Raw genomic sequence first — 18,184 nt, 5'->3', positions numbered from 1 at the left:
GAAAAAGATAGGGATTTATGGGGTGCTGAACTCATGGAATTAATTCATAGAATGTTCTGCAGGCTCCCACTTGTGAGAACATTAGCTTAACCTTCTATGGCCAAATTTGTGTTTCTGCAAAATGCTGTATAGTATTTACAGATTTGCTCACATCAGTGACATGGTTTCCATTACATTTGGTGTGGGTAAATAGGCAGGAAGATGACTGATTAATCCATTGACATGGCCAGGCTCCATCTGGACCTTTGTGATAATGCTTCTTCCCATTTCATGTAGTAAAAGCCTTCAAGCAAAGATGTTCATTTTGGGAAAAAGTTTCTATTGAGGAAGAATAAACAGTCGCATGTATCTTTCCCATTTGATTCAAGTTTTTCTGTGTTTTGAAGTCAAAGATATACTAATCACAGCAAGACTCTGGTGCTAACCAAATAGCTTTCAGGTCTAATATTTTTATGCTGATGGATTTTTATGCTGAAGCAGAATTGTTCAGTTTATTTTTCAGCTGGGGAGTAATTTCTTTGAGACCACTCCTCCATCTGTGTAAACTCCTTGCATAAATCACTAACTGGCTGAGTTCAGCATAACACGAAACCATGGTGGAAACCACTATGGCAAGCTTTGCCGTGTTGTGTGAAACTAGCCAGAGTGGTACAGCATAAATATGGCTCCATGTAACCATGGAAAGAAACAATGGTCTGTTCTATGGTTTCCACACCTCATGGCTTGTTTGATCATGTGAATCCTGCAGCATAGAAACAGTGGTCTCTGCTGGAGGAGATGCTTCTGCCTGTGGCCTCCACTGCTGAGATCTGCCTAGCAACTCCAGCCATGCTTGGATTAGTTGCTCTATGCTGCCCTTTTCCTCTGCCTTCCCAGTGCCTTCCTGAAGGTCACCAGCAGCTTCTAAAAGTCACAGGCCATGGAGAAGTGTGTCATGCTGGAGCTAACCTTGGAGATAGCCATTTTTGATGCTCCTGTTTGGTTGCGTAGTTTACACAAACATTGCTCATGAGCAGTTCTTCCACTGCTTTTCTGGTAGAAGCATTGCTCCTCTCTCTGGAGTTGCCCTGTACAAGAGTTGCACACAGGGCATCACCAATGGGGTGACTGCTCTGAAAACCCCATGTCCCCTGCTCTGATTCCTGCCCCCTCCTCCATTCCCAGCTTCTCCCTGGCATTCCTTGGGACCATTGACAAGCCCCACTCTTGTCCAGCCCGCACTGGCACCCACTGCTCCCAGGCATGTGGCGGAGCAGATTTGTACCAAGATTTCCCAGAAGGAAGGTAACTGCAAACAAGCATGTTCATTGAATGCACTCAAAGGTATCCCTCAGATAACTCCATCAAGTAGACTGACAGTTGGTGTAACTGATGAGAGTGCCATAGGATATTTCTGGCAGGGAAAACACAGAATGCAAAAATGGATCAAGCCATCTCTAATACTTTCTGTCTCCCTAAAGCAGTCAAAATGATGGAATTGAAAAGGTACATATACAGTGTATTTTGAACAAATACACTGATGCTTATTAAGTAAATAAAAAACAGAAATAACCACTTTACAAAATCTTTATTACAAATTTTACATCTTTGGAACCTTCAGAATGACTTCAATCTATTTTAAAGATCAGTGCTGACAAATCACTGAAATTTTATTTCAATTCAAGTTCAAAAATGCAAACATTTCTTGATAAAAGTACATAAAAAGTACATAAAACTGGCAATGAAACATGCCTGGAAACAAATTAGTTTTTATTACTCTGTAGTGAAAAACAGAGTATTATTTTCATAGCTGGCCTGATTTCAGTTTTTGGGAGTTCAGATTTACAATACTATAATGGGACAACATCATCACCTTTACACAAACAATACATGAGAGAAACACATTTTACAGATATTCAAAACTGTATTTTCTACTATCATAGAGGAGTATATATGTTTCTTCCCTTATACCTACCTGGATCAGCACCTGGAGTCCTACCTCAGGTATTCCAGCCAAATGAGGCAAAGCGGGTGGCTACAGGAGAGAGGGCCTTTTCAGTTGTGGCACCCATTTATGGAATGCTTTCAGAGCACATTGCCTGGGGCCTACATTATAGTCTTTATGGCACCTGATAAAGACTTTTTATTACCCCAGTCATTTCAAGAATGCTCATTGTGCTTTGAGGACTTTACTGTGCTGCTGGTTTTATGAGTTGTCATGGATTTGTTCTTTGTGGCTGATTTTATCTTTGTTTTATTCTGGGCTTTTCCATTTGTTTTAATATTGATACACTTTTAATACACTGCACACCACCCAGAAAATATCAGTTACTGGGCAGTTCAGAAGTACAGCGTGAGGAAGACCCAGCTAATCCTGCCCCACATAATGCCACATTCTTTCAGTACACAAGTTGGTCTTGTTTTGTCCACTATCAGTTTATCATAAAAAGTCATTCACTGATCTGCTTAAAGGAATCCAAGCAGAGCCCTCCTACTACAAAATGGTGATTTAGTCCCCTATGCCTGCCACCAGGTATACAAAAAGTTCAACCAACATGATCCTCTAGATGGACAGAACAAGGTGGAGAGTGATGATATAGTAGTAGTGATAAGCAAGATTTAGCCAGTGGCCATAAACAGCAGGGGAGGGGTTATTTATTCAGAAGCTTTCTGGAAGAACAGATATGGCTTGATGGAACACAAGGAGGTATCAGGCCAAGGGAACAGCATGCCTCACTGGGGGACAGGGAGGTCATGTGTAGCCCGAAGAGCATTTAGATCTGCTTCTCAGATTATATATTAAGAGCACACGCAACCACACTTAAGTGGCTACATTTGGCAGGAGCAGTGATCAGCTATGATTCCCCACATGTTTCTAACATGTATGAGCATTTTTAATGTTGTCTATGAGTATCCATGTTTCATGTATGTATGTGCATGCAACATGCATGCATGCAACCACTTCAACCCTGACATGTTGTGAATTGTCTGGTGCCTATTCTTATGCATTTTGTATCCCTGAGATGAGAAAATGAGAGGGCAGAGCTAACTAGGGAAGAGCAGTTAGCAGCTTTCAAGTAAGAACCAGAGGTTTGTAGTTGATAAAGAGTAACAGGGACCCAAAGCAAAGGCTAAGGAGAAGAGTGGCTTGCTCAAGACATCTGAGACAAAGATGGTTGCAATAGAGGCATTCTAAATTAAATGAAGAAGGGAGACATGGCAAAAGGAAAGGCAAGATAATCTTTCCTTTCCCAGTAGTTTCAGGGAAAGATTACAAAGTATGGAAAAAGGGTCTAGTCTGAGTTGTAAAGAAAAGGTTTCACGGTGATAGGATGTGAAGGAAGAACTAGCAAGACTTGGAGCAATGAGGACATGAGGAAAGGAACAGAAAAAGCTCACTCCAAGGTGGCGGACACATGAAAGAGTTATAAATGAATCTGCTTACAACTCCAAGTAATATACAATTAGTTGTGCAATGAGTTGTCCATTAGGAAATACCTTGAAAAAGAAGAGGTTTGAAAAGATAAGGGAAGAGGCTGGGATGATCTTGGAAAAACACAGTCACAAAGACCTAAGGAAAAGAGGTGAGGAGGCAGGGCAGAGCTTCAACTGACACATCATGCAAAGACATGCAGATGAAATCAGGAATGTATCTTGACTACACAATTGCAAATAATAATAATTTAACCTGATTAACACGAGAAAAAACAGCTCTACTCAGTGACAGGACTTTACTCAGCTGGTTCTATAGGCAATTAGCAAAAGGCAAGCCTTTTGCCACATTACTCAGAGAAAAGAAACGTATATACTCCCCTCTATTAACTGCACTTGAATTCAGAAAAACCCCTAGTCATTGCTACACATAATCAAGTACTGAAGGTTCAAGTTTAACAGACATTGTAAGATGGATCCACATGTACTGCCAATCCCAACAATGCCATTTTTTCCAAATATGTTTTTCTTCCCCACCACACACACTAGCACATGTATCAAGGGTTAATTTCTGGTAACATATACAGGGATATCATGTCATTAAGACGTTTCATGTACAGGGCTATCAAAAGTAGCTAGGGTTAGCTTACCCCCACATATTATGTTAGCTAGCACTACGGGCAGCATCTAACCCATGTGTTAGAGGGATCCACTGCTAACACAAGAGGAAGCTAGTGGATCCTTGAGCAAATGGAAATGAATGAAACCTTGTTCCTGGAATGGGGCAAGTCAGTGGAGCTTGCAGAAGGAGCTGCACTGACATGCCTTGTTCCAGCAGTGAGTGTTTCTACTCATTTCCAGGATTACTGTTGGAAGCACTAGTTCCTTCTGCACAAAGGAGGTTCCTATGAACACTGTACAAAATAAGTGTGCTCACGCGTAACGGACATTCTTCAAGCTCTCATCTGTACATTCACAAGTAGGTGCTTTGCATCTATGCAGGACCTGATGTTAGGAAAATTTTCCAAGCTAGATTTGTTCCAGTGGGATCCACTCCCCTCCCCTCTCCTGTGATACCTAGGAGGCACTACCGACATTTCCCCCCATTCTCTTAAGACTGACTTTGTGGCCTCAGAACCGTGGGGCAGTGAATGACTGACCCATATCATCTTGACACAGGTCCAAAAGAAAACTATGGTACTGAAGCTGTTGACACTGACATGGCATTGATGGACTGGCTGTGTGAATACACAAATATTCATTTATTTGTTTAAAACTTTTGTAGACCATCTCAGGATGGTTTAACAATACAAATAATGTATGTCTTTTATCTCTGTATTTTCATGTGTATGTAAAAGATGTCATAGGAACAGGGTGGATTAGATGATTTTTTTTGTCTCTTCAAACTATTGTTTAATGGTGGGTGGGGTTAGGCCAAAAAATTTTTTTTTGCATGTTTTACCTTACTCATTCTATTTGATAGAAAATAAATTTCTTTTAAAAATAAAATCAGTGGTGAAGAAAACACCACTTAAATTTTCATGGGTTGGACTTGATGGTTTTGTGCTTGCCTTACTTGGGAAGAGCTGGCTAGAGGATGAGTTTGGCCACCTGGTTTCAGCTGACGTCCATGATTCAGGCTGTTTCATTCTCCTCCCATTCAGATGCTATGTAAACCTTGAGCCTGGACAGTGATGCAAGAACACAAGTGCTCTCATCTCATGGCTCTCAGCCAATCCAGCAGAAATCAGGATGTTAGAGTCACTGGCACATTGAAGAAGCCAGACATTGATTAGATCTGGTTTCTTGTGGGATAATGCCACACTGGTTCAAAACAAGAACTAACTCAAGTGAAGATCTGATTGTGGATAAGGGAACTCATCTGGTAGACATCATCAAAAGGCAGTACTTGGGACTTGATCAACCCAGGTTAGAGGGCCAGTCAGAAGAGACACTGGACAAAAAAATACTATCTTGGTCACCAGGAAACTCCTCTAGGGCAGAGCAGGCTATAAGAGTTTACAGCAGGGCTTGGGCCAGCAAGAAAGATGGGGGATGTTGCTAGTGTACCACTGTGTCTTCTATACAACCACCTCCCTGACTGAGCTGGTCTGATGCACAGTGTTAGGGAACCCCAGGACATTGGTCCTAGAAGAATTCAACATTTATGCCAAGGCAGCCTTGACTGGACCAGCTCAAAACTTCAGGGCTTCCCTAACAACCTTAGCCCTATCTCAATTTATCAGTGCATGGGGCAGGGATTCGGTCTTTCCTTCTGGAGATTAAGGGATGGGTGGTTTGAATACTGGGGAGCAGGGGTTGAACTTGTCCCATTACAAAGATCAGACCACTATCTGGTGAAGTCTGGGCTTACAGCACTAAGTTTTCCCCTGCAGAGTTGTGTGTTGGAAGGCATTAAGATGGTCCATCTGCCATGTCTTACAGAATCTGATTCCTGAATGCGTTGGGGACTGTCCAAAAACAACAGGTGCTGATCCTGTTGAGGCTGAAGTTGCCCGAAAGAACAGTGAGAAACAAAGGGCTGCTTACATGATCACTCTGATGCTGTGCCATCTCTAGTACTGTGAAACCTGAGGTGCTTCCTATTCTTCAGTGAGTGCCAGGCTATGAAACATGCTGGGAGACAACTACTGTGTAATCGGCATAAGATCAAACACACGAGTGCCCATAATTGTGCCTAACATGTGGCAGTGAGGGCACAGTCTCCAACACACCCTCAAGTTGTAATCTAGTACAACTTTTCTGGGTGGTTTGGGGCTTGTTGTTCTCTTCCTGAGCAAATCTTGTGCTGGAACTCTCAAAGGTCTGCTGTGATTATTTTGCAAAGCACTCTAAGAATAAAATTACTTGGCTCCATGCCAGCTGGAACACTGCTTGTTATCTAGTCTCTGGTCTGGTGTCCAGTGCACTCTCTGGCTCACTTTCAGTTGAGGCCAAGAATGCAACCTGCTCTTCTGAGACTTGTTGGGAGTGATCCGTTGAGTGGATCCAGGGAGTGGTGAGCGGATCATTGCATGATGGACTGGTGTCCACCGCCTCATGGTGTAGCCACTCCTGAAAAGGTCCTCCCTGCAGCAAGAGATTTATATGAAGTGCCACCCAGTCATCAATAATCCCTTTTTTGGGCAAAGTGTTTGTGCAGATGCCAAGTAACTGCAGATGTTCTTGGAGAATATGGAAAATCTTGACACATTTCACCATTTTCTGGCCTAGTTTGGAGGCAGAATCAGGGCTAGCTTGGGGCACTGGATGGATAATATCTTGCAGGCAAGAAACAGAGGGTGTCTAATTCTGTGCTGGTATCTGAGCAGCTTTTGATACTGCTGCAGACAGCATTCCTTTGGATTATCTCAATGAATTGGGGTGTCTGTGCTACTGCTACTTGCAGGGTAAGCTTTGGAAAGTAGCACTGGTAGGCTGTGCCTCAGCTCCCCAGCAATTATGTTGCAGAGAGTTACAGAATACCATCTTGTTCCCTATGCGCTTTAGCATTCCCACAAGCCTCACTGCAAGAGCCACTAGGAGCATTTACAGCATGGTGTTATCAGTATATTGGTGACACCCAGCTTTATAGCACTAACATTTGGATTAGAAGAGGTTGTGCATGTTCTGAACTGCTGCCTGGATTCAGTGTTGGGTTGAGTGAGGCCCAACAAACTGAGAATGAATCACGGCAAGATGAAGACTGTATCAGTGACCCATTCCCAGGGAATTGGGGACTTTGCCTGTTCTAGATGGGACTGGGTTGCAGTCCTTCAGAAAGAACAAGTAGTTTCAGGGTGCTCCTGGTTCTGTTGTCAACATTATAGGCCCAACTTGATTCAGTATTGATGAACACCATTGATGAAGTCAGGCTGATATATCAGCTACATCCTTTCCTGAACAGGGATAGACTGACCACTGCAGTTTATGCACTGGTAACCTCAAGCTTCAATACCTTATCCGGGGGTACTCTTGTACTTGATCTGGAAGCTACAGCTGGTGCAGAATGTGGCAGCTAGGACACTGAGTTCTTGGCTGTGCACATATTACACCAGTAGTAAGGCAACTGCACTGGCTACCTATTAGCTACTGAACCAAGTGCAAGGCCCTACTGTTTGGATACAATGCTAATAACAATATGGCCCTGAACAAGTTGAGACCAGGTTAGTGAAAAGTTTACTTTTCCTTATGCAGACCTATGTAATCATCACAACCATTGGAGAAGGTCTTGCTGGTGGTACCATGACTTGCACATGCAATGTTGCAGGAAGCAAGCCTCCTTTGTGGTGGTACACAGCTTATGGAATGATCTCCTCTCTGTGTTCAGGATGCCCCAACTATACTGTACTCTAGACATCAATTTACCCAGACCTTTCCTAGTGCACGTGTTGTCCAATCAATTTACTTAGAATTATAGTTTTACTTTACCTGATTTTAATGTCTTTATTAATAATTTAGCAATGCTTATGTATTTAGTGCTTAAGTTACTGTACTGTAACTTGAAAACCACCGAAAGGTATTTTAAAACATGTTCTGTAATACATATATCTATTAAAAATCAGGAAATTGGGTAGTAGCTAAGAAATGAGCACAAGTCTCCTCTTTTTCATTGTACAATTGTCTCTCTGACAGCCTCTACTCTCCTTAGCTTCCAACACTTCAATTAAAGCCCTGTGGAAAACATCATGAAATAATTCCTCCCATAGGGCTTTTTCAGGTTGGGAAGCAGAGGTACCCTCGGAGCTTGCAGAGCAATAAGAACTGTGTAATAGAAAGAAAATACAAATACAGCATCATTGGCCACTTCACAGTGATCAGGTAAGCTGAAAAGCACCACACCAATATATCTAAAGCACCCTGAGAATGTGCCAGAACAATCAAACAAAACATTCAGGAAACAGGAGTAGAGATTTTGTGCTCCTGGCTATCCCTTGAGTTGGATATAATCTAGCTACACTGTGCTAGAACTGAACTGCATGCCATCACCTGTAAAGAGGACCATGCACTCCAAAATTCTGGATGACCCCACTCAATAGTTTCATGGAACTATTAAATCACATGGGTGATAGAACTCAATCCTGAAGAACTTCAGGCTGAAGAATCCACAGGGTTAAGCAGTATCACCAAGCACCAGTTTCTAGTGCTGACCACCCAAGTAAGACCAGAACCATTCAGGACATTCCCCACACCCACTCTGAGCTCAGACAGTTGCCCAGAAGGATACCCCAGGTGCTGTTATCAGAAGCCACCAAGAGATCAAGGAGAAACAAAAGGGTCACACTCCTGATTTGCTCTTGTATTGTCAACCTACAGCTTGCCTGTCATCATGCACCTTTCTTTGGCTCTTAGGATCCTGATCTGCTTCCTCAGACCTTAATCTTGCCTGTCTGGACCATGCATTTGGTCTTGGCACCCAAAACCCAAGAAAATAAACCCTGATCCCTAATCACTAGACATGTTACTCATCCCCACCTTCTAAATTTAACTATTGTTGCATACACCATACTTAATTACAGAATCATAAAATATGCACAGCCGTGGCTGTCAGTGTTGCATGGTTGAAGACTGGAGTATGCTGAGACAACAGAATGAATGTAGAAGCAGTCCCTAAATACTGGAAGCCTTAGCTAGTGCCTTCTCCTGCTGGCTTTTAAGCAGAAACTACCCATATATATTCAGGGCATTGATGTTGTTTTAATGCAGCTATAAGGGCTAGGAATGTAACCATGGATTTTGAAAATCCAGGTTCTGAATTATAGGTTATCTATTGTGCTCTATGGCTCCAATCATATTAGATTGGATGCTACATGTTTCTGATGTATTTTGCAATCATGAATTAAGGCGTACTGAATGGAAGAATTGCTAAGCAACTGCCCACTTTTTGGCAGGTCCTGTAAAAAGTTGTTTAAAAAATTATTTTAAAAGTGCCTTGTGATTCAAGGAGATCTTCCAGTCGCAGAATACAGGATTCATACTTCTAACACTTTACATTCCTGAAGCCAGTTAGAGTTACTTTTCCATAGATGTAGATGTCTTCATCCGTGCCTTGGTTAAGGTGCTTCACCATATTTTTCTCAAAGAGCAGTGGGTGATAGGCACCCATAGTGCAGGCTTGATCAAAGAACTTCTGGTAATAATGACAAATGTCTGTTTGCCTTTTGGAAGGGAGAAACTCATAAACATCCACTTTATCACACAAGTTCATCATAAGAACAATGCCTAGAGATGGGGTTAGAAGGAAAGCGGAGAGAGAGAGAGAAATATATTCATTATATCACATCAGACATGAAAAAGATATTAGAAAACCAGGAGGTTTTGTGTGTGTGTGTGTGTGTGTGTGTGTGCATGCATGCATGCATGCATGCATGCATGCATGAGAGAGAGAGAGAGAGAGAGAGAGAGAGAGAGAGAGAGAGAGAGAGAGAGAGATTAACAATTACTGATAAAGTTTCAATAATTCAAGGAAAAGTGAAGTTTTTTGAAGCACTTATATAGCTGAAGCTTTCCACTATTACATTAATTAATTAAATGAAATACCACTAGGCTGGCAGATGCCCTCAAGGTGGCTTATAATAATAGAAAACCCCAAACAATAGCACAGTAACAACTGTTTCTGAAAATGCAAGTACCAAACTGCACATTTTAGACTTTCATATCAGCCACATCTCAAAATCTTATAAACTTCTGTCCTTAATACCAATTAGGTTCACCAGATGAAGCTTATCTGATTTAATTGAGGACTAGCACTTGGATAGTAAATAACCCAGAAACTCCATGCCTGCTCATGTATTTGTGAAAAAAAGGCCATCTGAACTGCTATCTAGACTTTGCACATGATAATCAATGAGAACCCTCCTGCCTGGAATCAGCCATGCATCTTACTTAGGAAGTGGAGATAGTCTGGTTGGGCTGGCTATCACTTCAGCAGAGCTTGGCACTGATATTATACCTAGGCTTGCAGCTTAAAAATGAAGCACCTCAAACAAACAAGAAGCAAAAGGCAAAAAGCAAAAAACACCCTCCATAATCTTCCTGTTGCGTCTAATTGCCTATTTTTAGGGTAAACAAACCCCAAACTACTTCCATTTTATAATACAGAGAGCATGCACAAGAAAAGAGAGAACTTGTTGCACCACTGACTAAAACAGCAAGCGATCTTGCAAACATTCCCTTGGCTGAACTTGTACTGCCCTCTACAGGGTTCTTCCTCTAGGAGTACAAAATGTCTATCTAGCAGGTATAGCTACTCTTAGGTAGGGATGGGGAACATTCCATTTAGTTTGTTTTTAGACCAAATTTGATTTTTAAAAATGAATACAGGAGATAGTATCCATGTGAAGTATTTTAGCTTTTCAGTTTTGGTTTTAAATCTGATAATGTATTTTAAACTTTTGCATTGGTACTATTTTATACTATAGGCGTATATTGCATTTCGTTATTTTGAATTTTATGGTTTTAATTGTTGTAACAACCCAGGTATCTTTGGCTCTTGAGTGGTACTGAAATGCAGTGCATTAATAAATAAGCCAAACACAACATAACTTTTAAACTTTTGAGGGTGATATCAAGCACCATTTGAACAGTCCTGGTGACAAATTCATGTCATTATGAAATGAGCTGGGTAAGGTGAGGGCTTCCTTGCCACCTTGCTGGGAAGCAGTGTGTCCCAGTGGTTAGATTTCTGGCTGGGACTTGGGAGGCCTGGGTTCTAGTCATGAAGGTCACTGGGTGGCCTTGGTCCATGCATGGTCTTTTAGCCATTTACTTCACAGTGTAATTTACTTCACAGTGCTGTTGTGAGATGAGATGCTTGCGTCAGCTGCCTGTGATTCTTTGCTGGGGGAAGGTAGGGTATGGATAAATAACAAATAAGTAATAATAACTAAGTAAATAGGATCCCATGTTGCAGCAAGTCAAGGTACTATTTGTACTTCATCAATCCAACCTTTTGCCCATAAATACATATTTTAAATAAGTCATGGAGTAGAATCCAGCTATATAAACACAAGCCCCCTTGCTATAAAGTCCTCATGTTGCACAGAAGTGCCATCTTGTGGTGAGAACATAATGTGATACCCAGGTGAGTGGGACTGTAATGGAATTATCATTTTATTAAAAGTAGTTATTTCTCCATGAATATTGGTGCTTTCTATCTATTTGTATCAGAGGGAGAATGTTTCACCTGGAAAAGACCAACCTCTTTCTTGTGTGTCATGCAGGCTGGTTTTCAAGACAGTTCAGCACATTTTAAAATGAAAAAATCACAACTAAAATCATACTTCAGGGTAAAACATGACACAAAACTTTCTCTACCACAATGCAACCCGTGTGTGTGTGTGCATATACATTAGTCTTGATTTCAATTGACATACAAACATTCCACATCTCAATGTCTCTCAACCATGGATTCAGATCATTTACCCAATGTGTGGGTTTGTATGACATGAAAAACCATGCTGAAATCTTACTGTTCTGGGTCTGTTGGTCCTACAGTCCCAGTTCTAGAGTTGCTGCAGAGGATTAGTTTTCTGAGACCACTGTGCTAAGCTTACTTAGTATGTGGTCCGTACTAAAGATTCCATGCTTCACCATGGCTCCCCAGTTGTCTGGATCTGAGATTGCCATTTTACCATTGTCAGTATGGAAACATCAGAGAGTTCCTTGGCAAGACTGGCTGCTGAAGTGGCCACCTCTAGCCTCTACTGCCTTAGCTACCCAGCAACAGATGTGTCATTGCCTGAGCAAAGAGTCTTTCTCCCTGTTTACTTTTGGGAGCAGTGAGGCAATATGGCTAAACATGGATGGAGAAGGGGAATCACTGCAAAACTGTTTCTTTTAATAAAGAATCTCCATGGGGGCCGGTGTGGCTGAGAAGCACCACAGACATGCAGGTACACTTGGACAGGGGAGACAGGAATGCTGTCTCAGGGACACAGCAGACCAAACAGACCTTCTCCTGGATGAGGATTTTTCTCATGAGGCTGCTGGGATGCACAGCAAGGCTGGGCGGATGGAGTGGGAGCAAGGAAACAATACTGCCTGATGAACCACGTGATTCTTTCACTAGTCAGTCCAGGCAAAAATCCATGTGCTGTGGAAATCTAGTGCAAAAATCCAGCACAGGGTTGTTTGCCATGTTGTGTGAACCCAGCCAATTTCTCATTCCTTAATTTAAACTCTTGAAATTCACCTCTCTTATCTCGGCTGCCAACAGGGTTCTGTTAGTTCGCAGGTTTTTTTAAAGGTAAATACTGAGGTTGATTTATTTCCCCTTTAATATGCAGCTTTCTGTACTTCAGCATACCTAGAGAGGTACCTGAGCATGTGGAAAGTACACCCAGATTTTTAAATGTTCCCTTTTCATTTTCCTACAAACAGTCACTCAATCACTGCTGTTCTCTTATGTATGAAAACTGTATATAAAACTGTTTCCTATAGTTACCCATAATTAACTCTTTATGGTACTTGTGCATAAATAAATAAATAACCAGAGAGAGCATTTGTCCAAAAGGGTAAAAAACAAGAACTTGTTCAGATTTGTGTGTGTGCATGTGTGTTGTTTTACCAAGCATTCCTGAAGAGGGTGGATTTGGCTGAATATCCTCTGGTGAGTTCTCTTGAAGGATATCCCAGAGCTGCCACTGCATGTTGGGATTTAGGATATAAAAAGGTTGTTCAGGATGTTTTCTCCGATAGCGCTTGTAGCTTTCAAAGAAATAGTAGTCTGGCTTGTAGTACCACTGCAAACAAAGAAGAAAAATGACAAATCTACAAATACATCAGGAAACCTCAAAGATCATATAATCAGAGAATTGGTGGGGGCTATTAAAGCCATTAAACCCAACTCTTTGTACAGTAGAGGAATCTAGTGTAGAACAGCTCTTGATAGATGGGTGTTCAGTGAGTGCTTAAATGCCACTAGCAAGATTTTTCACTTTCTAATGACACTTTCTAGAGAGTTAGTTCCATTGACTGATTTCTCTAACCCCTAGAAGGTGTTTCCTGATGTCAAACTGATATTGGTCTTCCTGTAACTTAAGCCCATTAAGCCTTACAGAATTTTCATCTACAAATCATGCTCATATGTCTGCTCAAAATTCTGAATGCAAACAGGAGCATTTTTTTCAGGAATTGTTTACAAATTCTCAATTTGTGATTGTATTAGAAAGCCTTTTTCTAAAAAAAAAATATCTACATGTGCTTTTTTCAAAACATGATTTTTTGTGCTTTAGTCAATGGGGGAGTGTGTACATAAACACACATAATTCCAATTCTAAATGCACACGTTTTCCATTTAAACAAGCTACAGAACTTGAAAATGAAATGACCTTAGAATTATTTTCCAGCAAATTTAGAGGAGCCTGAAAATTGTTGGTCCCTTGTCTAATCTAGGAGTTGTGCAACAGAGTCATACAAATTCTAAATCCTGAGAAAAATCAAGGAAATCAGGCCAGATTCAGGATTCCAAGGGTGTTCCAAATCACTCTGAAATGAATCTGCATTCTCACGAAGGTTCATTAGTGATTCAGGAATGTGGAGGGACACTTTGTCTCCAAATATTTATTCCCAAACTGTTCATATATAAAAAGCATGAAGGAGAAAAAAAATACTGGAAAGAGTGCATATCTGCATTTGCCTCTTACAACTCTAGAGTCTAACCAAGGAATCGCAGGGAAGAAGCTTATCAGAGGAAATTCGTGTGTTGTCACTTTCTTGGCTCTGGGCCTTCTGTAACAGTAGCATGCAAGACTAGCAGGAATGGCTGTAGCTGAACTCTAAGATGCTGGTACCCATTGTGGCCTGTTCAAAGAGTGCTCGCAAACTACTCCATGGAATTCCACTGGGTTAAACTCCACCAGGACTTTCTCTCTGGCTGCTGCCTAAGGGGGAGTAGAACACTGTCTTCCTGCATGAATTGCAAGAGTGGGCCAAAACAGCCAGAGAGCACCATGAAGAGAAGTGGGCAGGGAAGACCTGGTTTTATCACTTAATCCACTTTCTCTCTGACTTCTAGGCTTCTTAGTCTCAAAAGAGTCAAGAAAGGACACCCCTGTTCTCCCTGAAAAAATACACAGGGAGGGGTGCTCCTTATACATTTGTTTCCAAACAAATGTAGTTTTATGGTTGCATCAAGCACTAGTCAATAGTCTGTGTGTGTGTTTGCATATGTTTGTGTAATGAAATGAAGAATAGAGCACATTTCCTGTAAAGGGAGGGAAGGGATTCCCTTTGAAACATCTCTCCCTTTGCACTATGCAATATACACGAGCTCTGTGGCACGTGCATTCATAACAGGGTCATCCACCCGCTCCTTCAGGGAAGATGCACTTTAAAAGGAGTGGGGAGAAATACTTGAGGTTTCTTTGGGACACAAAGCTCTATTAGTGGCACATTTCACTCCATGGTTTCCAAGGCCATGATGCCCTCCCACTTCTAGAATGACTTCACACAACCACACAGCCCACTGATTTTTTCCTTCAACTTTGCAAAACCACACAAACAAACCACAACGCAAATCTGTCCCCAAACCCTCACATGTGAATCAGCCTAGGCCTTTGCTTGAACAATAATCGGCCTTGACTATTTTTTCTAAGCAGCGAGCTGTCACTCTGCCTTTGGTTCTGTCTTTTGATTACCTGCTTAATTCCACTCCACTCCTACGTACTAACGTATTTCTGTCACCTGTAGAAACTACGGGAGGTTTGGGACCTTTTTCATGCCCCTGGACACCCTCCCCTGACAGGTGCTGAAAGACATACGTACATATACAATTTTGAAAACTGCTGGTTTGCTGCCAAAATTAGCAGGCACACCACTTCCTATTGTTCAGTAGATCTGAAAGTGTTAAATTTAGCTTGCTTGCAAAGCTATATTTAACCATTTTAGCAGTCTGTAGCTTCAACAAGCTAGTATTTCCTTGACTATGTAGTGGGATGGGGAACAATGACGGCCACATTGGTCGGCATGGGGGCCATATATAGCACATGTGTTGGTGCACCTCTGATCTAAGCTTTCTGAAGGGCAATGCCAGGGCGCCTGAAGGCAGATGAGAAACTGTTATTGGGAGGAAGGACTTGAGGGTTTCTCAACAGAAGTAAGCATATCCTGGAACAATGTTATCTTCCCCCAATATCTGATGCACTTCAAACATACCTTATAGATATCTGCATGGTATGGTGATGGATCCCACACAATTAAGATTCCATTGTTATACTGTGCATCTGTAATAAACTTCTGTTCTTCAATAGTAATAAGCTGGGAATACAAAAGAAGTGGTGATTAATGCATTCTGTCCCACTTAAAAATCAGGGAGATCAGGTTTCGTGATTACTGTAGCCACTGGCTCAGGGGGAATTACACATTTTTAGGTGACGTTTCTATTGAAAACATGAGTGATGCTTTCTGTGAGAACTAATCCATGTAATTGGTAGCATAGGGTGAAAAAAGTTGCCCCAAAAATAGACAGCCCCAATCATAAATGATAGATTAGGTACCATGACCTAGTCACACATTTTCTGGAGTTATTTTGGAATTAAGTTGGACAACATGAGGCAGAATAATTAACAGTCTTTTAAAAAGTATATGAGTATTTCAAAGCACACCATGAGCCCAACGTTAGTAAAAACTCTGTTAGCCAATTATCAACCTGACATACAATACCACAACTGAAACTGCACATTTTATTTATTTATTTATTTATTCATGAAACTTCTATGCCGCCCCATTTGCCGAAGCCTCCTGCTTCTAGATGTATACCTCACCACTGACCAATCCAATAAGATCTTCCACACAGATAATGGTTTCAGCATGTCACTGACCACAGCTGCCACCATCCCCCAACAATGTTTTTCCCAACCCAGTGCCTTCAGATCTTTTGGACAGAAATTCCTAGCATTCTCAACTACTGTTGAGGCTGAAGACTGAACTGAAGGGAACAAAACTACCAACATCTGGGGGGCACCAACTGGGTGGAGTCTCATTAACCAGGAGCACTTTTGTGGTGAACTTCCATACAGCATTTCTCACTTGACAATGCAGGAAACAGCTACGCACTGGCAGTCAACTCACGAAAGACACCAGCAATCTCCTTTTACTGCCTTCTACTAATCCCCAGGTCTATATGAATTATAGATAAGAATGCAACGACCAATCAGCAATCTTGAATTTTGTAAGTAGTATAAATCTTAATTTATATGCTGACTTATATCACTGTGAAGCCAGTTGTTGTGTCGCTTGTATTTACTTTAGAAGAAACAGTTGCCTTCAAAAGCAGAATACCTGGTAAGATTTGTTTTATTAAACAAAATAGCACTTGCAATTGTGATAATGACATAAATTTCACTGCCATCCAGATGTGTTGGACCTAATCCTAACCACCAATGGCCATGTTGATTGGGGATTATGACAACTCTAGTCCAACACACCTGGAGAACACCATGGTTAGGGAAGGCTGCATTAATTCTTTCAAGAGCCCTGGGTGCCGTGCCCAATATGTTACTAAAGCAACAACAGACTTTTGAACACTATTTAGAAGCTTCTGTCATCTTGGCTCCCTGTCTTCTTTTGAAGTTTTAACTTGGTTACTATGGAAGTAAAATCACTTAGCCCAACAATTTTAAAGCTATCTCTGATGGTTTGCTTATTTATAAATCTCTCTCTCTCTCTCTCCCCCCCATCTCTCTCTCTTTGTGTGTGTATTATATCCATATCTCATTTATTTTGTACAATTTGCTTATTAGCTTAATCATGGAAGTATAACAGTGTGCACCATTCACTTGAAAAAACTTTTCATTTTTAAAGCAGGAAGCAACAAAGAAGGCAGGAACTGTCCTGCTGGAACAGATTAATGCTAAATTTATCTCAGACCCAAGTGAGAGGCAACATTATCCATGTCATAAAACAAGAGCCAAGATTCCATCTAATCCAGCATTTGTTTCACACAGTGCCCAACCACCCTCCTGTAGGAAATCAGAAGAAGGTCATGAATGCAATAGCACTGCCTCAGTTGTGCTCCCAGCAATAGTTGTACATAGGCACACTGCCTCTGATGCTGGACACAGCGTATCATCATCCCAACAAGTAGCCACTGATAGCTCTGTCTACCAAGAAAATGACTCATCCGCTTTTAAACCGTGGCAGTTACCACTACATCTTCTGGTAACCAAGTTCCCTAATTTGACTAGATTGTGGTATGTGAAGAGGTATTAGGTTCTAGCATTGCAGGACGAGATTACCTTTCTCCCTATTATGCATACTACCATGCACTTCCTTTTGTCTTTCCCCACCAAGTAAAAAAAAAAAAAAAAACCAAGTGCCAGAACTTGTAAGGAAGGAAAGGAAATTGCTCCAGCCCATATTTATTCTTTTCTGCCCTTTTCAAAACTCTATAAAATCCTTTTTCAATGTGGTGACTAGAACTGTATACAGCATTCTAAGTGTACTCACACCATAGACTCTGTAAGGGAAGCATGATCTGCTCTGCATCTTCTGCAATAAAGACAGATGAATATACTTCATCCAGCTTCTCTGCCATCTTCTTATCATCCTTTAGCATTTGCTAAACTCCATTGCCATCCAATGTCCAACTGCTTCCCTAGTTGATTTCCTACTTCCAATTAATTTACCTAATTCTTCCTTGTTGTCCTTGGCATTAGTATGAGCTCCTCAAGGTGCTTTTTTTGCATCTCTTACTATGTGTCTGCCTTTCTTCATCTGCCTTTCCTGATCTGGGAAATACATTCTGAGATTCAATTATTATGGCTTTGAGTAA

The 18,184-nt window shown here is 41.3% G+C and overlaps 1 protein-coding gene across 7 annotated transcripts in view; it reads right to left on the bottom strand.

Moving 5' to 3' along the window:
• Positions 1 to 1,550: 1,550 nt before the first annotated feature.
• The window catches only part of ST6GAL1 (ST6 beta-galactoside alpha-2,6-sialyltransferase 1), a 71,647-nt gene continuing 55,013 nt past the window's right edge, over positions 1,551 to 18,184 (bottom strand). For all 7 annotated transcript variants that reach the window (XM_044432772.1, XM_044432775.1, XM_044432777.1 and 4 more), the window contains 3 exons: positions 15,568 to 15,669; positions 12,980 to 13,154; positions 1,551 to 9,633 (listed from right to left, as the gene is read on the bottom strand). In XM_044432772.1, the coding sequence (XP_044288707.1) occupies positions 9,392 to 9,633; positions 12,980 to 13,154; positions 15,568 to 15,669 (519 nt within the window). In that variant the 3' untranslated portion in view covers positions 1,551 to 9,391. The remainder of the gene's footprint in view (positions 9,634 to 12,979; positions 13,155 to 15,567; positions 15,670 to 18,184) is intronic.

This window comes from Varanus komodoensis, unplaced genomic scaffold (genome assembly GCF_004798865.1).
Source record: "Varanus komodoensis strain SLA01 unplaced genomic scaffold, ASM479886v1 scaffold25, whole genome shotgun sequence".
NCBI classification, from domain to species: Eukaryota; Metazoa; Chordata; class Lepidosauria; order Squamata; family Varanidae; genus Varanus; species Varanus komodoensis.
The sequence above is the reverse complement of the archived record's forward strand: the minus strand, read 5'-3'. Positions and strand labels throughout refer to the sequence as shown.